The 23,361-nt window shown below is 42.4% G+C and overlaps 1 protein-coding gene across 1 annotated transcript; it reads right to left on the bottom strand.

The window, feature by feature from the left end:
• Window positions 1-812: 812 nt before the first annotated feature.
• LOC138589794 (Krueppel-like factor 15) lies at window positions 813-14,045 on the bottom strand. The gene is made up of 2 exons (XM_069660248.1): window positions 12,577-14,045; window positions 813-3,890 (listed from the first exon to the last, which is right to left on the bottom strand). Exons 1-2 carry the CDS (start codon window positions 14,043-14,045, stop codon window positions 3,722-3,724), a joined length of 1,638 nt encoding a protein of 545 aa, XP_069516349.1. The 3' UTR covers window positions 813-3,721.
• Window positions 14,046-23,361: the final 9,316 nt, after the last annotated feature.

Raw genomic sequence — 23,361 nt, 5'->3', positions numbered from 1 at the left:
CCATGTGGTAAAAATCTTGCATTGACGTGTCTCATGTTTTCCAGCTGTACGTTTCACATGCAACTTTACGGGAAGCAAACTCTTTTGTCCTGCTCCCAGAGCTATATGTGGCTAAGAAACACAAGGACACTATACGACTATATATGTATGCATATGGGGGTTTTACTTTGACTTTCAAAATGCAATCTAGAAAACATCAAGAAAAAACAACCAGACACATTTAAAATGCTGTTTTTTGATGTGATTAACAAGCCTGTTTCACACGTGTGCACTTCTGAACATTTCCCGACATTGTCTGAGAGAGGAGCAAAAACCGTAAGTGTTTCAAATTCAACGCGTGAAGTCTCCCGAGGTACTTGTCTAAAAGCCATTTCCAGGATTTCATGACCTGAATGTCCTCAAATTGTCTCGAAGTTGTCGGGCGTTTATGTGTGAAATGGGTTACAGACAGTGATAATTCAAAAGCCAACAGCAGTTATATCGAAATGTCATCGAATCTTAAAACACCAAATCATTTTTTATGATCTCTGATGGATCATTTGGCCTGATATGACGTAATCCCTAAAAGCAGTACAGCCGTTGTTTCCATCCTGCTCCTTGTGAAAATGTAAAAGAACAAACAGGAGCAGCTTTTGGCCACATCTTCTCCTGTGTGCAGTCGCCTACGTTATCCGCGATGGTTACATGTACGCTGGGTTAGCATCATGAGCTAGCAGAAAAACAACAACAAACATTCTGTATGTTTTGATATTTTTATTGTCAATATGTTTTACGTAAGAACAAAAGCAAATATATAAGATTTTAAGCAACTTTCTTTGTAAAGTGTTTACAGGACACAGAACATACTCATCACGTTTCATTACACTTTACACTATATTGCAATAAGCACCTGACAAAGTGGCTGTGCAAGTCAAGACAATGTGATATAAACTCTCTGGGTGTATTTTGAAACTTTTCATGAGCATGTTGTTGTTTGTAAAAACCTGACAAAAAAAAGTTCCCACATTTTCACCATATATTCGAATTATCCTGATACATATTTACATATTAAAAAAAAAATCTTTCAAAATCAAAGAAATCACTACAAGAATATTTCACTTCTCCTTTTATATGCATATATACAGTATTTACATACATTCATGGGCTCACGCGTGACACCCATTCAGAAAAGTCTTATTGTATGGAAGGAATGCCTGACATACACAAGATAACACACTTCCTCCATACAGCGTCTCATGTGGGTGCTGCACTAAACACTCCAAGCGCTCATCAATCATTGTACGCTTCAGCAAATCAAACATTTCCAAAAACAACTTCCAGTTCAAACTTTAACATCCCGTCTTCAGACTAAATCAACACTGACAGTCAGCTGAGCTTTGACTCTTTGGCACCGGAAACCATCTTTGGACTCTGTGCAGCTTGCATGTTGTGTGACTCATTTAAGTCCACTAAGATGCAGAATGACACTAAAGCAATCTATACATGTTTATATTTTGTATGACAAAAAAAGCAAAACAGTCACTGTTCCCTTACAGTACAACACAAAGGCATCTCATCTATGGCAAGAGATTTGATATGTTCAAGACCAGGGACACAAAATCTGTTTTTAGTTGCTCTTTGATTTCCTGATTCCCTTTGATGGCACACGATTCCAGTCTCAACAAATGGGCGACATGTATATAAAAAAATCCAGTTATATTTGAAATGCAAATCATGTCATGAAAGAAAGAGGAAAACATACTTGACTTGGCAAGAGACGCGGCTTCACTGGGAGCTAGCTGAGAGCTAAATTGTACCTGATGGTACGAAACATCCCTTATATTGAAAAGAGGCCATGCACTATGTAACAAAGCACATTCATCATTTTACAGATGAAAAGTTTAAGGTGTTTGGCTGCTACAACTTTACTTATTCAGATATGAGCAGTAGCTTATGGCAGCTAATGTTAGCTAACATTTAGCCAACACTTTTGTCTGTTCTGTTCTTATTCACTACTGTTGTTATTGTTATTTGGGGCAACAGTGGCTGCTGTTCATTAGGGATTTGTACTAGCAGAAATATTGCAATACTATACGTATCACAACACAGGGGTCATGATGCTATATATTAGGGGTGGGACAAATGATCGATATTTCAATATATCGCGTCCCGACAATTTTCGTATTGCTGGTGCCAAATAGCTAAACAGATCTCCCTGCCAATTTGAGTCACTGCATTGTTTATCTCCATTTGTGTCGAAATCTGTGAAACTGACACCCATTGGCAGTGAAAGATTAACATTCATTCTGCATTCACCTTTTGATATCGTGATGCATCGTGATATGATTGTCTGGCAATATCTCAATTATCACAGAATCGCTGTATCGTGATATTTCTGTTATTGTGGGCCACGTACCGCATCGTATCGTGAGTTACCCTGCGATTCTTACCCCTACTATATATTGTTATATATTGCAAACAAGGTGATATATATTGCACCCTTTATCACAAAACACAATATTGTATTGATGTCTTCTTTCACCCTTATTCAGAAGAAGTTAACTATGTTCCTTCTGATAAATAAAAGGTGGTTATATCAGGACAAATAGGGGATCGAGCCCGGGGATAAATCAATGTGTTTGTGATTCTGAAGCCTTTCGTTGTGTGCTTTGACTTTACCCTCTATTTTAACAGCAGTGACATGATGTGAATACGTCGTTTAAAATGATATGGCTTCTCATTATATCTCAGAAAAACAAATTGTGAAATGTCGTGGGCTGGAGACAGAACAACAGACATACGGACTTCGGTGAAAATCTTGTTTTCAGCTTCGGCTTGAAATATTTTTGGGTAATCAAAGGACGTAGCTGTTGTGCCTGATTTGTTTGGTTGTTTGGATTTTAAAAAAAAAGGCTGTGAAATGACAAATATTCAGCTAAACAGTGTGTTGACCAGATGTGATGAAAATGTGTTACAGAACAGCGAGTCGGGTCACAACAGAATACAGCTACACACACTATGTTCTACATACTTAACATGGGCAGACAACCAGACGTTTCCTGTGTGCCAGTGCAAATTAAGTCGTGACAAGACTTGAGCTTTGTTTTTGTGTTTGAGGTTACTACATTATTTTCCTGTCATGGCACTCAAAGGTAACAAAGACAATACTTATTAAAGCTAAAGGAATGTTATCATTTCTCTGCCGGCTAGTGAGATCAAACCAAGGCTCCAACGTGTTAAAGTCAAACCATTCAAAGCCCTGGCTTTTTGCTAATATTACCTTAAAGCTAAATTTGGCTGTACGAAGGTGAAGAACCCCTTAGTGATGCAACTTGTATTGTTATAAGGCTTTTAACTCCAACAATAACACACATCTCAAAGTGTAAAAATACTCTGAATAGCAAATCTTTCATCAAATAATAAAAAAGATTTGAGTAAAACAAAAATATACAAGAAGCTTATTCCACCTGTGAGGGTGCTGTGTCAAGTAACAGTTTTCTGTTTTCGTTTTACAGTCTTTTCCTCGCCACCCAATAAATTATCACAGTACCATGAGCGTACGTCACGCGTACATATTTGAACATAAACACACACAAGTCCTGCACAGACTCCTTTTAAAGGTGTTTGGACTTTCACCCCAACCTCCTCCTGTCCTTCGTCACACGCACATACACCAACTCAGCCCCCCCCTTGCCCCTCTCTCTCCGCTTAGCGTCAGTCTGTCAGAGCGGGGTCACAGGAGTCAGTTTGCAGAGCGTCCTGTCCTGCTGCTTCGTGGAAAGCGATGGACTTTGAGGTGTTTCGACAGGTGATCACTGCGGGCAAACTTCTTCTCGCAGACGATGCACTGGTATGGTTTCACTCCGGAGTGGGAGCGCCGGTGTCGGGACAGCTCGTCTGACCGGGAGAATCTGCCGGAAGAAGACACAGATTGTGATTTATTAAACTTTCCTGAACATGAAGCATCTCTTTGAAAATATTTCCCTTCTCATTCCCTCATTTATTGCTGTTTCACTCCCTAATTGCATGTCAAAGTCAAGGAAAACACTGAAATTGCACAAAGAAAAATGGACAAATTCTCACTTCAAAATACTCCCACCCTTGTGCATAAACTAACCACTCTGTTAGTATACAGCCTCTGCTCGATAAAAATAACCAAATAACATACAAGCCATGCCAAGCAGTTTTACATGAGGGTAATCTGAGAGGTGTGATAGTTGTGTATTGCCCTGCGTCTCCTCTGTGAAGTTAAAGAGCCGTCCCATATTTAGCTCAACACATGAGGAGTGAAAATCCAAGCTCAGTCTATTCCTGGCCGCCTCTGCTCTGGTCTCTACGGGCTCCAGTCAGCTTGGAAACCCTGACAGTGAAGGGTTAAGTGGATGATAGGGTAGTCTCCTATGTGCGTGTGCGTTTCCGTATATATAAGTGAAGCTGTTAAGTTCAGATTAATCTGTAACACAGATTGATTTCCCGGAGCATTTCCAGTAGCAGGCAACAGCGGCAAACTCAAAGCATGAAGGCGATAATTCAGAGAGATGTAAAAACGTCACTCGCAGTTATTTCAAACCATTTCCACTCTACAAGTGGATTACACAACCGGCCTATTCATCACTTTAATGGCCCTGTAATAAAAAGAAGATAACAGACAGGGCTTATAAAGCTAAGCCGTGGAATATTACAAGCTAAGAACCTGAAAACAAACACTCGGCATTGAGGACTCATCTGGTGACTGTTTATTACGGAGATCTTTCTGACCTGCATCTTTGACTTTGCTTACGTCAGACACAGGGAACGCCTTGTTTAATAACAATTACCGTCACACCTGAATGCACTAATGATTTGTTTGTCCTGATAGCATCAACGCAGCCAGTTCTGCAAGGAAACTGATTGGCAGAAAAGGTGAAGACGTATATTGTGCAACTAAAAGCAACAAAACGCTGTGGTCTCAACGAGATCGATTTTTCTCCTTTTTTGTGAGACACCACAACAGCTTGTAATTTCAGATATGCCATTATTGATGAGGCTGATGTGTCTGTGAAATGTTATATTGGTATTTTCATATGATTGTGCTAATCCTGCAGTTAAAATGTTACGATAATATGACTTCATGGATGTTAACAAGATTGTGTTTTGATGCGTTTGCTGATAACTATGGGGATTGCTTTTGGTAGGTGTGTTTTTGTGTCACGATCGGGTGAGGCCTTTGTTGTGCACTGTGAATGGCTCTCCCACTCCCAGCTGATTACGGTAACTCGACAAAGGTGTGCAAGACACAGCTGGCATGCGCCCCGATGAAGACCAAGTTGGCTGCAACGCTTCAGCTACTATTAAAGTTTATTTTTGCCGTGTGCAATAAAGACTTTTTGATCCTACAGAGAGCCTTTGATTGTTTTCTGAAAGACAGATGCATTTTTTCACCCATGCAGTGTGACCCCTTCACAAGATGACTTCATAGATTTTCATTTAAATAAATGTCTGTTAAGTCTGTTAATCTATCACTGAATGAGCTAACACAATTGTTGATTGAGGTGATTGAGCCTATGGCCCACTGATGAAAGCCTTTGCATTTGCAGTATTACAGACTGGGTGTCTGTGGCGACTGTGGCGAAAATCACAAGCGGCGCCCAGTCAGTGACGTGTTTTCCATCAGCCAGCAGTGGTTGGTCTGCCAGAGAGGGTAGGCGGAGCTAAGCGGCTGCTTTTCCACTCTCTGCAAGTGTTGGGAGTAAACAGTAATCTACTATGGCTGAACAAACAAAGAAAAGATGGATGACTACAGATACAACTTCAACAAGAAGTGAAAATCCAAAGAAAAAGAAACAAACTCGACGCTCAGATGAAGCAAACAGTCTGAAAAGGAAAGCGACCGTCAGCCAGGAAAATCAAGAGTTACAACCGGAGCCAACCGTGGACGTCACACATGCAGCACTGTCTGGATATCTGGGAAGTGTGCTCCTGCAGTTACCGTTTATCGCCATAGGTGCCGCCAAAGAGAACGAAACTGAGATCTTTGAGATTACAGCTTTAACCACAAGTATCCAAAGACCTGTATGCACCTGTATGTGACTTGTTACTACAAAGATCCAGCAGTACTCATTTGTCTTCAGGTGAAAAATATGAGTTCAGGTTTACTGAGATGCATCACACATACAGGAAGTTCACTATTTTTAAAATGTACAGGGGAATATGGTAAATGTTGGTCTGTGGCCAAATCAGCAACACTGCACATGCACATGACGAGACCTGCACACCTGGCAGAAGTGAAATAACTCAGATCATCACCGTATGCTTCCGGCTCCATTTTGATCTCCACCAACTCCATGAAAGAAATCGCGCTTTTAAGCTGCTTAAAAGTCAACTTTGTTCACCAGCTAGCTGCTAACTTTGTCTTTTTAGGCAGGTAAAGAATTCTCTTTGGGTTTGACACTTCACTACACAGTCATTTGATCCATTTTTAAATAAATATATTGATTACTGCTGATTTACATAAAACATGAGCCCTCTACAGCAGGCAGCAAAATCCTTGAGGCATATGTGACCCATTCCAAGATCTGTCAGAGATTAAGCAGGTTTTTTTAATGATAAACAATTAAGTCATTAATAAGTTATAAATCAGAAAACACCGGTCTCTTTGTGTTCTGTACTCCATGTGCCTGTACATTTGTTGCTTATGATAATCTGTGTTTGACGCACATGCACACATCACACCCTGAAGCTGTGCTGTCGTAGCTTCAAGCCTGGGCATGATAGAAACCATGTACAGCTATTCTAATGGCTCAAACTGGGCCTGAGACCAAATATAACATACTGCACCGGGAGGGATCTTTCAACAGTGTATGTGTGGAGGACTCATGGAAAGAGACAGCCTGATTGTTCCTCAAATCCACTTTTTTTGGGGAAGACTGATCATGTGCCAGCTCTCCTTCACAGCCCCTCCATATCTGTCCTTTTCGAACTCATGCGCCCTCTCTCTCTCTCACTCTCTCTCTGCCTCTATTTCTCTGACTGCTAATCTAACTTGTGGATTTTCTGTCTGGGGTCACTGGGTTCAAGGCTCAGAGGGTGGAGGGCACTTCTGTTAATCAATTCAGAGTGTTTTTCACTCGAGGACTGCGGTTCTTAGAGCCTCGCGTCCCCAGGGCGGCTTGGCGTGGCTGCAGCTCAACACATAGTATACATATTAGTGTGAAAGCTGTGGGAAACACATACGCAGGCTTTGTTCTAGCTTGCCTCTAAACTCTGTGCTGCAGCCAACAGGGTATAGTGAAAACAGGCGGGGAAGGTGGGGCGGTAAGGCTGGTTACACACCTGGAAAATTACAGTAACAGACACTTACTGTACAGCGTTTTATCTGTCATCTTTATTTCCCTCACCTGCTTTTGTTTTGTTTATCATGTCAGTTAAAATCCCTCTGCGTCTCCTGTCACTGTGTTTACGAGTTGCTCAATTTCAACTCTGTGCAAGATGAAAGGAATCTCACATTTATGCATGACAGCACTATAATCAGGGACAGGAGTAACATGCAAAGCTAAACAAGCAACCATAAAAACCCAGTTTGACTGGCTTTCCATTTGTTTTCTTTAAGCTACTGAAGCTGGATTCAATTCCTGAATTTGTTGTTTAACCAGACACTTAATCCTTTCTGGCTGCACAGAGGCGGTTTTATGGATGACCGCAAACTCTCTGACCTCCTTGCAGAGGTCAGAGGATATGAAGATGGCCGTCACGAAGGAGAATCAGTAACGCAGCACATGTGGCCTGGTGATATGGAAGAATATGTGCATGATTATTTTATACTATTTTTAACTTTTTACTTTACCACGGCTACATTTTCACACAAACTCTGCACTTTTTGGTGCTTACGCTTTCAAATCAGGCTCATGACTTTGGCTTTGATGCATCTGCGGGGAATTATTAAATACATTTTGCATCATTTTGTGCAACCTTCCTGAGTAAGACCACTTTTTAGTACATATCACGTCAACATGAAAACGACGTTAAAGATGCATCAAAACGAAACAAAAGATCGTGCAGCCACTGCTGCCAGTTTGAGGGGCATCCTGAGACTGACAGAAGCCAGAAAAACCAAAAGGTTCATTTGTGAAACTTTAGGATAAAATGTATTAACATGCACTGAACAATGAAAAAACTAGTTTCACATTGAAGTCAGTGTCTCTCTCGGCTCTCTGGCGGTTCAGACGTCAGGACGGGCTGCATGCTGAGCTACCACTACTGACATAAGCTCAGTTTGAGGTTAGAGTTCCTTTAATAATCATCACTTCACTTTGTCTTGTCACTTACTCCTACTTGTATAACAGTGGTATATACCTTGTATTTTTATTTGTATCCCTCGTATATTTGTTATTTATCTATCTATTCTTATTTATTTTTCTTATACTGTATTTACTGACTTGCATTTTTGTCTTGGTACTGCTGTAACACCCGAATTTCCCCCCTCGGGATCAATAAAGAATTATCTAATCTTATCTTATTTTATCTTGTCTTATCTTCTATCAGGAGCCCAATCATATGCAAAGGTCTTATTTATCCCTGAAACAAGGAATATTACAGTGAAAAACAAAGAATGATCAGTGTCACGTTAGAAATCAGTGTTTCTCCTCGTAGGCCGCAGGCCGAGCTGCTGCTAACGTCAGCTCAGCTTGTTTCTTTCAGACGTCTGTGGCTAAATGATTCACTACAGACGACCAGAGTCTAACAAGTGACGGTGATGTGACTTAAAACTAAAAGACAGTGGTCCATTGGAAAGGTTTTAATGTCCAATGTGAAAGGTAAAAACTGAAGATTAACTGGCTGTTGTCCCTTTAATTTTTTTTTTCGTCATATCAGGTAAAAAAGATATCCTGTATCAAGGATCCCTTATAACCTAGTTGATGGATAGTAAGGTAAGTACTCTCTTTGCCTGCCAGTTGAGCTAAATCCACCAGTGACAGCTCCGTCATCACCATAGCTTTGTCGTGATGGTGAATGCATCAGCTGACAAGGACAACAAGCCGCTGCCTCGGTGACAGATGTCGAGTACACACACGTCACAGTGTTATTACAGCAAACTGTTTGGGTTTGAGCCCAGCCATCAAACGCTGAGAGACGCCATGCAGGTCTGAGCTAAAAAAAATACTGCATGCTCATGTGTGTGTGTGCTGCCTGCATGTGTACCTCTAAGTGTTAACATGTGACTCTGTGTGTGTGCATTAAGATCTGTACATGAGTATAACCATAAACTACAGCGGGAGAGAAGGCGAGCGATGAAAGCTTTAAAAAAGAAAAAAGTTTGGCAAAGGAAGAAATATGACTTTCACTGAGTTATATGTAGGAGCTCAGCCAATGAAATACCACTCGTCTCTACTTCAGAGGAGGCCAACACATGCATCTACTCTAAGGTTACAGAGGGTAAGAGATGCCTGACTCACAGATCAACTCCATTTCCTGGCTCAGAGGGAGAGGAGCAGCGAAAGGGCAACTGTATAATACAGTATACTGCTGCTGTCACATAAAGACTGCAGAAGAGGACTTTTGGGAGGACTGGGGGGTTTATTTTAGTAGTTTGGTTAAATAAAAGCATGGTCCTTGATGCCTGCATTGCATTACAATGTATTATACTATATGTCTCCATGTGTCTGCACAAAAACCAAAGAGATGTGGCTTTAAAAAATGATTCTTACTGACTGGAATATGATACATTCAGCATGTTTGTCGTGTGCATAAAATGTATAAAAGTAAGATACAACATTTTGTTTGAACACTTTTCTGAGTACTGTTCTCATTGTGCTTCTTTCCTGCAAGTGCTTAAAGCTGCCCAGTGTAGTCGGGTTTCAAAGTGCAAAAAGCAAACTTAACTTCTAAACAGTCCAACAGCCCGCAGGCTCCACTTCTCTGTGCTGTTTTTATTTAATTTGAACTTCCATGAGGGAAGGCCTGATACTGTGTTCCCACTGTGTCTTCGTGTCATCTGCAAAAACATTCACACGGACAAATTGGTGCTTCAGTGTGTTCAAACTTTTAGTAATCGATGCAAGCACGAAGTGTGACTGCGACTGCTGGGGAAAAACTTCAAGAGTGTTGCTTTCAAAAGAAACATAAACCATGCTTGTACTTAAAATGTCAAGAGCAGATTTTAATTTACTTTTGGTATGCCTTGGATCTACTGTCATCTGTGCATCAAGAAATTGTTTTGAGCCAGGTTTCAATCAGCATTAAGACTGCACATGGGGAAAGATCGCTCGTCTGTCAGTGTTACAAAGAGTTTCAAGGTTGTATTCACCTTTATTTTACACTAATGAAGAGGACGACAGGAAATGATGAAAAACAAGTTGATGATCACAACAGGCTTTGTTGTGATCATGTGGCATGCACTGTAACCACTGAGCCAACAAGGTGCGTGCAGGCAGGACCAGAGTGTCACTCTTCTAATCTAATTCACTGCAGGAACGCAACATTTCCAAAACACATTCCCAAACTGTTGAACCCTTCCTTTACATGCTCCATATGTATCATCACTTTAAGCTTAAACAAATCCATAAGGGTCTAATATCACAGATAAATAGTCATTTTCTTTTTACTGCAATACGTTGCTATTACATAATATGCATGTGTGCTAAAAAACGTTGATGCATTCCCTTACATAATGCATACTGTGCATATGCAGGTGGAGAATAGTCCTCACAGTGTGGTGTTGCAGGAGGACTGATAAAGCATGGACCTAAACTGCATGCTGAGCTGGTCAAACTTTTCTGATTAGCTATCTCTCAGACATGCAGGCACATTTGCCTTTCTCCACTTCTCTTTGCTAAATCGTACGGCTGATTTTCAGGATGCAACACTTATTTTTAATCTCCAACGATTCTAGCCTGCTCCTGCAAAGTCTTGGTTTTATTTAATGTCTTTCTCCTGTAAAGCACTTTGAAGTGCCTTGTGTTTGAAAGGTGCAATATAAATAAACTTGCCTTGCCAAAACCTAATACAAATTCTGACCTCACCCTTATACTCAAATCATTACCATAATTTAACCTTCAGGATAATGCTGGCTTCTCTTTTAACCTAGCTTCACCCTGCCTTCATCCATGTGTGTAAATACACACACACACACAAGCAGGACGTTATGTGCACCGTTGGGCAGTAACTGTATGTATAGGGGTGGAATCGCTTGACCAACAGGTCAAAAGTTGGCGTTTGTACTTTGGATGGGAGAGTTGAAATTGGGACTCTCTTGCTTGGATGGATGATTAAAAGAACTGAAATGTGATTATGCAAGTTTCCAGCCAAGTATTCTTTAAAAATGTGTCATGGATTGAAAATTAATTCGGCATATCCTGAGAGCTTGTCTGAAGTGAAAACTTTGAACTTGATTGAATCCAGCGTATCTGTCCTGCATTAATGGTTGCAGACAGTGAGCAAACAAGTGGAATAACTGGCAGGGGGCAAAGTCTGCCTTCTGAAAACTTCAAACACTTCTCTATCTAATCTACAACTTCACTGTGGTACAAAAACACACAGATAGTGGGGGCACACGGCCAGCATGCAAAGTAGAACACATTACAACCTGACTGAAGTTTAATGGGACCCTTCCCTTCATCCAACATAAGCCTTCTGCATCCTCTCATTGTATATCTAACACATATTTATGTTCCAAGTAATCCTCACCAATGACTCTTGGAATGATGTTCTGTTTTTCCAACATGTCTCAGCCCTGAAGAGGAAGTCAAACAAACCATAATACAGCTCCATCCTATTGCACTTGATGGTTTAGTCCCAGTCAGTAATCAGTAACAACCCCGCAATAAAGAGCAACTCTGTACATCTCAAAGTCACACATTGGGACAAGTCAATTATCCACAGTGTCTGTATATCAGACCAGAGCGGAAGTTTCAATCCCTGATAACCGTAATCTCTGAGGTTTGGATAAACATGTAGAGCACTTGACACTGCAAGTGCATTTAGCTAAGTGCATTTAACTGCACGATGTATTCGTTCATCTCCATGAACTTCTACAACCTTTGGTCAGTTTGAGGTGCAATGTTGTTTTCAGAGATGAACTGAGGATCTTCAGACAATCAGGAACGAACATTGTCTGAATCTGTGTTATTCGCACACAGGAACTACAGGAAATACTCTGTTCTAGGTGAGGGATGGCACCTGGGTGGAGCATGCAAGAGAAGGAAGACAACTCTTCAGTAACCGTGACTGATTTTGCCTTGATGTGACTACAGTATGTATGAGGGCGTACGTGCAATACAAATGCGAGAGTGGCAAACAATCAAAAGGCAACTGAGGCAAGCAAAAAAGAGATTGAAGCAGTGAGCAGCTCGGATAGACATGAACTGGGTAGTAACATGCCCACTCGCCAGCTTTGACTGCTGCGGACAATCGCCTTCTGTGTTCAAACATCTGCTCAATCAGACATTAAAAGATTCGGTATTTGGGGCCGACAGCTTAAAGATAGACCATCTAAATTCTGGATCAACTGATTCGGACAATTGCATTCTAACATGCAGTCCCTCCCGACCTCTGGTAATGTCCTGACATTTACAGGACTGCAGTGCAAGTGTGAAAGGGGCTTAAGTCTGAAGTTCTGCTCACCTCCATCCACAGCCGGGCCACGTGCAGGCGAAGGGTTTCTCCCCTGTGTGCCTCCTCAGATGGGCTTTGAGATGGCTGCTCTTGGTGTACATCTTATTACAGCCAGGAAAAGAGCATTTGTGCATTTTAATAAGGTCTGCGACTGAGCTCTTCTGGTACCTCTGACCTCCAGCGAGGACCCCTGAAGAGGAGCCCCCGATGAACCCGCCTTCACCAATTCCAATAGGCTTTGCAGCGATTGGCACTGGCGCGATCCGAACAAATTTAGAAGAAGCAGCTATTCCGGTTCCGTTTTTGCTTGCGTTAGCAATGTTTGCTGGGGAAAGAAGCTGAGGCACCAAGGCAAAGGTCTGACCCTGGATGTTGACCAGGAGTTGGGCGATTTTGATATCTGATGGGGCTGTCTGGGATTCGGTTTTCTGGGTGTCTGATACGGCACTAGGGTTGGGTTCTTGTTTGATCTGTATGGGCTGGATCTGTAGGATGACAGGCACACTGGAGGCAGCACTGTCGCTGTCTGATGAGGCTGGAGATGAACCACAGTCCTCCTGTTTGATCCCATCAAGTCCACTACTGGTAGAGCCAGGGCAAGTTATACAACTAACATCCACTGTTGATGGTGAGATGTCTATGTCAGATGGTGCACATGGTGCATGTTTGGTCTCTTTGTAGAAGGAGGAGGAGAAAGGAGAATAAGCCACGGGCACAGTCTGATCCGAGTTATGCTGCACTGATAAGAATTTTCGTTCTAATGTCCTCGAACTTTCTGCCTCAGCATCCTCTGATGTTTGTGACATTGCCTCGTCGCTCCCCTCCTCGTCTTTCTCCATTGCCACCACCATGTTCTCCTCCAGGAACTCCTCGATCTCCTCCAGTGTGGGCTGAAAGAGGAGCGCTGCAGGATCCTGCAGCTCGTCCAGGAAGACAGGGAACTCGTAACAGTCCTCTTTGTCCTGCTGCTGGAGGAGACTGAGGCGCTGCTCCTTCTTGGACTCCCAAGCAAGCCCCATGGGTAAAAGAGGAGCAGATGAGGTTGGGGAGGATGTGGACAGAGAGGCAGAAGAATGAGAGTTGCTGCTGAGGGAGGCCTGTGAGAGAAGGAGGTCCAGCAGACTGTCCTGACTCTCTCCACTTGAGGAGCTACAGCTTTCACTGCTCCTGCTGCTCCTGCTTTCGTAGCTGGAGCTGAGAGCGTGACACAACGTCGGCGACGACGACTCAGGGCTGGAGCAGAGGGAGGAACGAGGGCTCGAAGAGTCACTGAGGTCATCCTCAGAGAGATGAGGGGAGGAGGAGAGCGTCAGCCCTTCGTAGAGGTGGTGGTGATGACTGTAGATACCTGCGTCAGTCACCATGATGCCCGGAGACATGCCACCATTAGCGTGGCGACTGAGGCAGTTGTAGTCAGACCCCGGGGAGCCAGTGTAACACAGGAAGGTCTCCTCACCAAGTGGCAAGTGATCCACCATTCCTGTACGGATGAATGGCAGCTGGACTCTGCTGTCCTCTGAAGATCAAGATGTTCTGCTGAAGATCAGCTGAATGTACCTGCAAAAGACAAACACGAGCCCCCTTTAATAAAACTTGATGAGTAAAAAGCTCATGCACTGGGGTGGTCAACAGCAGCATGACAACACAGTAACACTCTGTGGTCAGTCTGACTCAAGGTTAATGTTTCACAAGACAATCCTTCGCGTTTAAACGTTATGAAAATAAGTAAACCAGCAGACTCACTGAAAATGATTCTTATGAACTGGCTTCTATGCACTACCTGATGATTCTTCAAGATGTCTGCAGCTGATGGCACTTCAAAAGGAAAGTTAACCACGTGTGAAGGAAGTGGAATTTGAAGACCGTGTTATGTGTGTGCGTGTGTGTGTGTGTGTGTGTGTGTGTGTGTGTGTGTGTGTGTGTGTGTGGACACTGCAGCTGCTGGTTCAGGCTTCAAGCTGACCATGTGGAATCAGGGGTTCCCATTTCTCACCACGTCTAACATTAAAGGCAGGTGGTTCTGCTGTCATTTAATGATGTGTTTCTATGTAGGACCCTGTAGTGGTCCTCAGAGCAGCTGAGTCTTAGTCATGAAACAATTGCAATGTGTCTTAACATAGACAAATTTTTTTTACTATTACTATAATAAGTTAACCTTCCCTCAGACTACTAAGGTGCATGGTTACAAGAAGGTTACGGTTGTGGTTAAGTATCTATTTTCATCATCGCAAACAGTGTAAACTCCATGCAAATTTAGACATGCTGCATTGTGAGACATTATCAAACAGCCTTAGACGCAGTAAGAGGCTTGTGGTGCGTGGTGTTAAAACCCCGTTTGAAACCTTAAAAGGCTACATGTGGATTGCATAAGCAAGAGAGTGAAAACAAAATGATTGTGCGCCCTCTTCTGTAAAGCCAAAAAGCTGCCGTTTCAATAAGGTCAGCACAGAGGATTCAGGTGAAGCTAAAATCAACAGATTAATTTGATTATCACTTCACTGACTTTGCTTCAGGCTGATAATCACAAGAAAGCTGCGATAAGCAGTTGTGTAATTTGAGATCTAACGCCTCAATTCGACTCAGATACGGTTTCGTGTTTGATATCATCACATGACATCGAGGACTGGTGGTCTGCTGCTGCTGTGCCCAGGCGATGCCTCATGGAAAAAGTTTTGGAAGACAGTTTGCGAACAGCTTGGCCAAGTCATTAGTTATTTGCCCGAGAATAACCCTGCTGCCGTGAAACATCAGAAAGGCTTTGACAGCGTGATGCGCTCCTGCTCCTCGTCACGCTGCATGCATGACTGATCGATGATGAGTTAATCTCAAGACTTTCTGACACATTGAGCTCTGCGGGCTGTGAAAGCTGGTCGGGTCGGCAAAACAAACAAACAAACAAACAAACAAATATATAAGTAAGTAAGTAAAATATAAATTTTACATGATTTAACATCAAACCAAAGATTCCGCAGATGCCATGCGTCCTTGTAGGGATTTTTAAAGGCTTTTTAATGTGAGAGCAGCTGCAGCACAAATCACATCCTGTCGCTGTAAACTCGCACATGCATCCGAGTAAAGTGCCTCTCCATTCACTCAACAGAGCCACGCTTCCAACTGCACGCCACAATGAGAAACAGAACACACGGGCACAGATAAACAATCATTTTAAATCACAACCAGCGTCCCCTCTTCTCGCGCACTCACCTGTATTTGCGAGGAATATGAAATTCCGCTCCGCTGCGCTGAGCGCTCTCTACTTGAAAGTAGCTTTCAGTGCGTAATAGTGCGTAGTGGCAATATACCTCCACGACACGGTCTTTGCATAGTTGTACGCCTCCACACTCTCTCTCTCTCTCTCACACACACATACGCACACACACACTATCGCTCACTCTCTCTCCAGAGGGCTGACGGCTCGCATAACCCGTCACATGATCGGAGCTGGGTATGTTATAGCAGGCAAATGAAGGGGGTCGGCTCATGAAGGCTCGCCTGCTCGGCGCGCCGCAATTGGCTCTCGTTACAGAGAGGCCGGCCTCAGGGTCTGGCGTCAATTCAGAGAGGGAGTGTGTGTGAGTGAGTAAGACAAGATCATTAAGTCTCTTCCATGCCCCTGTAATAACAACAGTGGAATAAGACAGGCCATGCAGGTTTTTACATTCTGTTTTTACAGTCTTTATTTTCATTTTGCTTCTTGAATAACATTCCCATCAGGGCATCCAGTGAGTGTGTTCTACATGTTTGTGTGCGCCCTGTGGTTTCACTTAACATGATGGAAGGTATTTTTTCAAAACATTTGTTTTGAAAAAAACCTTACAAATGACTGTAGCCTATTTGAGACTGAAAATGTCTGTGGTAATTGACACGGGCCATGTACACAATGGGAGGCCTATTTGAGCTTTAAACGGTTTGTCCTGCAGCAGGATAAAACCTGGAGAGAAAATATGGGTTGGATTTCCGTCCTGAGTCCTCTCTGCTGCTTAGAAAGCACACTGAGCTTTTTTCCTTTTACAGATGACCACGGCTGAATAGGTAGGGAGAGACTGAGTGAATGAGTGGGCCTTTAAGTTTGTCAGTGTGTTTACATGCTTCCTAATAACATCAGTTGCTTTCACTGCCGCTGAGCAGACCTCATATAAACGCCTCCACTGGGCTGAAGTAACTTTACCGGCTCTGAACTTAATTAGATTTTCCTGCGTAGGTTAGATTCACTGTGTTTGGATAAATGATCCACTCTCAGTCTGCTTGTAAACATAAGTAGTGTTTCATTTGTATACAGTAGAAAGTCGGTGGCTTTAATGCCGTGTGACATAATGGACACAATTAGGTCTGTTTTGCAGACATCACTAATTCTGCTGGTGACACTGTTATTGTCACTAGCGAGACGTACTGCCCATTATCAGTCTCCTTCTTATCAATTATTAACTGTTTCTTGGACTCTGGTATTTTTCAGTCCTATTTTAAACTCAGAACGCTTTTTAATAACCACACAATATTGTCTCCCCCCACCCTCAGAAATGAACTACTTCAAAATGATCTCTTTATCTCAAGGAATAAGTTATTTCCTCCCAATTGATGGCGAGTATGAGTGCAAAAAGCATGTTTTATAACCTCCAGTCTGGTCTCAGAGCCTTGTACACAGTCCTGAGATGTCTAATGACTTACTCTTTACAGCTTATGAAGGTGAACGCTCTTTTTAAGTCCTGCTAGACTACAGCGTGGATCACTCCATCCTTCATCAGCTTCTTGAATCTTGGGTTGGTCTCAATGGGTCCACTCTTAACTTCTAAGAAAAAGTTTCAGTTTTCTGTTTCTGGAAATTCTCCATCCTCTGTCCCATTCCGCCCAAGGCGTTCCTCAGGGGTCAGTTATCGGTCCGTTACTCTTCTCCGTTGATATGCTACCCCCTGGACCGAGTCATCCGTAAACATGCGCGGAAAGGTTGTGATGCAAAACAACTGGAGCATTTTCAACTGAAGAGGCATCCCACGAGGGCACATTGTCTCACACGTAGGAGTGTGTGGAGGCCAGCTTATTTTCTAACATGTATAATTTATTCATTAGTCGGCCAACTGAGAGGGCACTTGATCAATTTTTATCTACGACATCGGCATCCATGAGGGCGCTTTCGCAGTGTTTTTCCAAACCGGAGGACACCACTGAAACCAACTGCAAAACACATTGTTGTAGTATCTGATTCTGGCCTCTTTTTTGATGAGCAAAATGGATGCTCTCTGATCACCTGATAGTACCACTGTGCCACTACTTGTGCCAGTACTGTATCTACTATCACCACTGCTACTTCTGCAACTATTTCCATTGGTGGATATTACGGATAGTGGTTCTGCCAAAGCTACTGGTACAACTACTGCTGAGACAAAGCTGCTATTATTAGCTTCATCTCATGTTGGTGCTACCACGACAACTACCATGACTGCTCCTAATAATAATACATTTTATTTATAAGCGCCTTTCAGGACACTCTAGGTCGCTGTACAAAAAACACAAACAAGAGTAAAAAACCACAGTTTCAACTAAGTGCAGATTCCACCAGTAATACTACTTTTACTTCTTGTACTAGAACCACTGAATGTAGGAATACTGTTAAAGCAACAAAGAATGTATGTTTCCTCTACTTCTGCACACAGAAAATGTATCATTTAAGGAAAAGCCGCTTTGCTTTCAGTTGCTGCGTTTGTGCATGCTCACTCAGGGTCAGGTTCCACTCAAAGCAACGACCTTGTATGACACGTTTTCAGATGTTTTGCGAAAAGTGCCACAAGTGATAAAATGCTGTTTTTTTTATCGCAACACTTTTGCTTTCCCCACAACTGAAATGGACCATATCCTATTAACCAAAGTCTCAGCCTCTCTCAGTTGACACCAACCTGAAGTCAGACAGAGGGCCTTTAGGGTTCTTGGTTCCAAAGTGCTTTGAGAGAAACAGGGCGGCTGCTGTTCACGGCTTCCAGTCAACACTTGTGTTTCCCCACACAGATTACATCCTTGCTCTTATCAATAGTCAGTGTGTTAGTTATATAAGGAAGTCTTGGTAATCTCTCGAGGAGTCATCTCTGTGACCCATTTTAAGTCCCAAGATATTTACGTCTCATTTGACGTCTTATTTAAGGAAATGTTTGTACTGGTTTTTGTTACCTGCCCAGATCGTCAGGATATAAAGAACATACTTCTTCACACCCTTTAGTTTTACACGTATGTTTATTAGCGTGCTCTGTCTCTATTAAATAAACAAATAAATAAATTATATATTTTTTAAACTTTTATTTGAATGTGTTTTTTTTTTTCTAGTGAAACACACAATTAAACATAAAAGCACCAGAGTTAGCTAGCAGCTAATTTACACATGTTGTGTCTGGGCAGGAAGACAAAAAAACAACCAGAGAAAAGCAAAAACACGACATGAAACAACACAACAAAGTCCAACCTCACACGCTCACTCAACACAGCCATGGATGTTCTTTTCTTCCTGCCCCACAAACTAATTGGTTTCGCCTGCTCTATTCAAACTCAAACACCTACATGCATATTATGTAAGCCTCCAGATGGACCAAATGAACAAAAGTGATCTATTTCCTTTGGTGATGTGTGCGACGTGCCAAAAGTGAAATGGGGAAAATGTGTGTGATTTGGGTGCGCCTCTCAAGGTTGTAACAATTACCAACGATAGTCTTTAAGAGCGCTGGCCCCCTCACCAAGGAGCACGGGAGGGGGAGTGTGGGTAAATACTTTCTGGAAAGATTGGCAACCATTTTGGACAAGCTGGTTATCAAGAACATCAAACCAGAAATGAGAAAAACAAACATAAAAGTTGTGATGTGACCCCTGTGTCATGGGAATGGGGATTCTAGATTACACACATTGTTGTTTACCCCCTCTGAGCTGTTTGTAACCTTGAGTAGAGTACCCAAGCTGTAACCGGCTTTAGCCTCTCTGACCCCAGACCCCTGCAGCTTTAAACCCTGCCATGTAAACAGGAAGCTACCGTCCACTGGGTGATTGGAGCAAGATTGTGTTTTGCATTTACACGGCTGTGTCAGAGGTGATTATTTCCCCTCAGTTGACATGATACAAACCTGACACTAAATACACCAGAGTCAGGGATTACCATGTGCTGAAGGTTGTGAAATGAGCAGACTAAATGCAACTTCGCAACCTTTTATGTCTTCTTGCTTTGCGTGTGTTGCCAAGAAAAATAGTTCCTGTGGGAGTTAAATTTATTGCAGGACGCTTCACCCTTTGCCTAAAGTTGTTGTTTCTGTCAGACTATGTTCTATTTTCAGATGCTCTCTCGAGACACTAACATTAGCCAGCTTGTTGTTTGGAACAAAGATTCCCTCAGAGAATTACACAATGAGTTCTTAATAAGCAGAACTTAAACCCGTCCAACGCTCCAACAGATCACTACCACAACCGCTGACACCAACACAAACACTGGCACAGACACCCCTCCTGTGTCTAATGCACTTCTTAGACAGCTTAGTTGGCTTTTAGTTACACTGGCAAGCCTCATCCTATTTGATGGATTAAGTGTCCTAGCCTTTTGCCTACATAGCAGCTGACTCGCATTCAGAGGTATGGAATCATCTCTACTGAGCCACAGTGCAGCTCTAAACCTCTGTAGACTTTTGCAAACAGAATCTGACTCTTGTTCTGACATGATAATGTTTGTGTGCGGCTTTAGACTCTGTAAAGTAAAATCTTCTCTCTTTAAACTAGAGCCTCAGCTTATTACAGATATATCATTACCTGCATGCAGTTTATGTTGGCCAAGAACTGTCTAGAAGATGCAGTGCAGACATGTCAAATAGAGCCACACATTTTCTGCTGTTATTCCTGGGGGATCTTGGGACGTTCCCAAGCCAGATGGGATATTCCTACTAGATCCTGCCAACCAAAGTTTTGTGCCTGTACCTGCACAGGGAGGAATCCCAACTAGATGCCTGAACCACAATGAGTCCCTGATTGAGGCAGAGGCAGACAAGAATAGACTTTTCAATCTTGCAGTTTAAACTGGCAGAAGTTATTTTATCCGTTATTGTTCTTGAGTTGGCTAAAAATAATTTCATGTGTAAAATACGTGATATGATGCTTAAAGACGACAGGCTAGAGCTACATGTCCAAGGCAAAAAGGAAACAAACTCATGTTTCACGTGTAAAAGATGAAAGTTAAAAGAAAGTAAATTTAAAAAACATCTTTGTTGTTTTAATGCAGGGTAGTTAGTTATCCCTACTTAACATTAGTGCTGCAATTTCATTCATTATTTAAATTGTACCAGACCCCAGCTGCATGCTTGCTTTTTGGATAGATACAAATGTACCACTATCAGGTTACTAGTTTAGTTGGTGTTAGAGCACAACAATATGTGTTTAAATATGTAAGTCCTGGAATTATATATGTGGAGACACTTTTCTGTATGTTGAGGGGAGGGGTGAATGTCATGGGGATGTCTTCTGTAAGGCTGGTCTGGGATGATACGCTGAAGACCGGGCAGAGGGAAACTCAGGGTGTTGGTTCCATCTTAGGCATGACCTACCCGAGCAGATTTCGGCCTAGACTGTACCTACGATGGCAGAAAGGGAGGGTGGATCGAAGAATCTGATACAAACAGAGGTGAGTGGAATGACTGGGTATGATAGGCTTGTCGGATGATTGTAGGTGTGGTTTTGGGCGTGGTCCTGCTCCCAAACCTAACTTAAAGGTATAATAAGTAGGATTTGTCCTTGCATTTTGTCAACAACACATTCAAACTGGGCCCCTCCTCCTGGGCTCTTCGTCACCAGAAGCTCACTCTCACTCTCTTGTGCGAGAACATGCCCACCCCGCCGAGCTAACACATACAGCATCACGATTACCTTTGTGCTAGCATGCTAACCGCCACTTACCTTTGCGCGAGCATGCTAACCGCCGATTAGCCAGGCAGGGTTAGCCACACCGGTTAGCCAGGCATGCTAACATTGTCAGGTTTTGTCAACTCTTTAAAAACCTCTTTTAATGCTCCTTATTAAATTCTCCTCTTCTTTTTATCAGTATTTTTTTTCTATGTCGTCACACTGGTTATTTCGTCACGTCTGGGTTGGATACACAAATGAAATGATGTAAGACTGAATGTGGCAATGAGTGAGTGTTACAGTAATATGAGGCTCTTGGTGTAAGATGGCTTTGAATTTAGAGTGAAGCAACAAACGACACTTTGGTCAGAAGTGAGTCCAGGTATGTTTCAAGGTTAAAGAGAGAGAGAGGAAGCCAGGTTAATGAACCATGACTTCAAACACAATGACGCACATGATATCTAACAGAGTCCACTGTTCCACACCACATAAAAGACTGTTTCCTATTTGTATCTGTTTTTGTCATCATTTCTGCTTCTGCTCTGTTACTCTTTAATGATAAGGGAAAACACAGACTGAGAAAAAGAAGACAGGAAAGTTACTGACCTGTTTCACCCGGAGACCAAACGTCCTGCACTTGTTTACTCCTCTTTACTCTGCGTTTGTTTAACCTATAAAAACACGGCCAGGTCGGAGTTCAATACTTGTCTTCCAAGGTCATGAAGCAATTCTGTCGTCAACACATGTTAGGAATCTAGTTGTTACTGGCACACACACACACCTTTGTGGGAGGCAATGTTGTGACATGCTTCTGTTACTGATATTTTTTATACCCTTTAAAAGTTATTCTGATTGTTGATATTGTGTGAATTGATAGAATCATGGCTGTAAAACCATTCACAGATGCTGTACGGACAAACACCAAGATATACAGTATTATAGAGCATATAGCCTTGTGTCAAAATATCAATAACTTTAGTAAGTAGCTGTGTAATTGGATCCTAATAGAGGAGTTGAGAGAAGACCTGCAACACCCTTTCAAGATTTGCATTTGTTTAAACAAATTGCTTGCTGTACAGTTTCCCTTACATACGTAATGCTAGAGAAAGTTAGCTAGCTTACTTGACATAGCAAGTAATGTAATAAACTTTAGCTCGGCTTTGGGTAAGCCAGCTGTAGCTACAGTTGCTGCTGCAAAGGAGAAAAGACGGCTTCCCATTAGCAAGCAGCCAACTCCAGACAGCTATAGTAGCAGGTGAGTTGTTAACATTGTTAACATCACAACAAAAGCATATCTAAGTACACCAGAAAGCTTAGGCGTAGTTTGGGGGGGTTCACTGACAGGGGTCAAAATCCTGTCAACACTTGTTAAGCTCATTGTGTTACTAGTGCCTTAAAAAAGAGTTTTTGAATGGATAGACGTCGTTTCTTGATAAGAAACACAACACCAGCTCAGCCCAGAGAGAAGATTGACAGTACCGAGACAAGCGGCTTTAGTGAGAAGTTTTACAGCAACTGCTGCTGATGTTAACGGTGGTGGCATTGTCATTGCTGACGGCAACAGCGCTGAAGCTGCACCTCCTCCCGTTGGCCACCAGATCTCGGTTTCTTTAAGGAAAGTGGGGAAGAAATACTAACAAAGAGAGGTGCATGTACTGGAGCAAATGATCTGAGAGGCTCACAAACTTAAACACTTAACTTGCATGCAGCTGTGATGTGGCAGCTTATCCTCAGTTATAAATGCCCTGCGATCCCACGACACTACAGACCTCTCTGTGTTTTAACATACAGTATAGGCCTACTGTAGGCTCAGGTTTATATTAGCCATGGAGTCAGACTATGAACAAGCCTGCAAGGCTCATCTCTGGGGAAATGCTACTAGCTTTACTATTTACTATTGGTGTAATGTCTGCCCGTTAAGTTAAGTTTTATTTTATTTTTTCC

Source organism: Semicossyphus pulcher, unplaced genomic scaffold (assembly GCF_022749685.1).
Source record: "Semicossyphus pulcher isolate SPU_LCO1_2020_fin unplaced genomic scaffold, fSemPul1.0.p SCAF_13, whole genome shotgun sequence".
Lineage (NCBI taxonomy): Eukaryota > Metazoa > Chordata > Actinopteri > Labriformes > Labridae > Semicossyphus > Semicossyphus pulcher.
This window is presented reverse-complemented; position numbering and strand designations above follow the sequence as displayed.

Bases quoted from the DNA above. Each gene is read 5' to 3' on its own strand.
- LOC138589794 (XM_069660248.1), bottom strand. From the start codon at position 14,045: ATGGTGGATCACTTGCCACTTGGTGAGGAGACCTTCCTGTGTTACACT. The intron at 3,891-12,576 runs GTGAGCAGAACT...TTCTTCCGGCAG, and splicing joins TGGCCCGGCTGTGGATGGAG to ATTCTCCCGGTCAGACGAGC.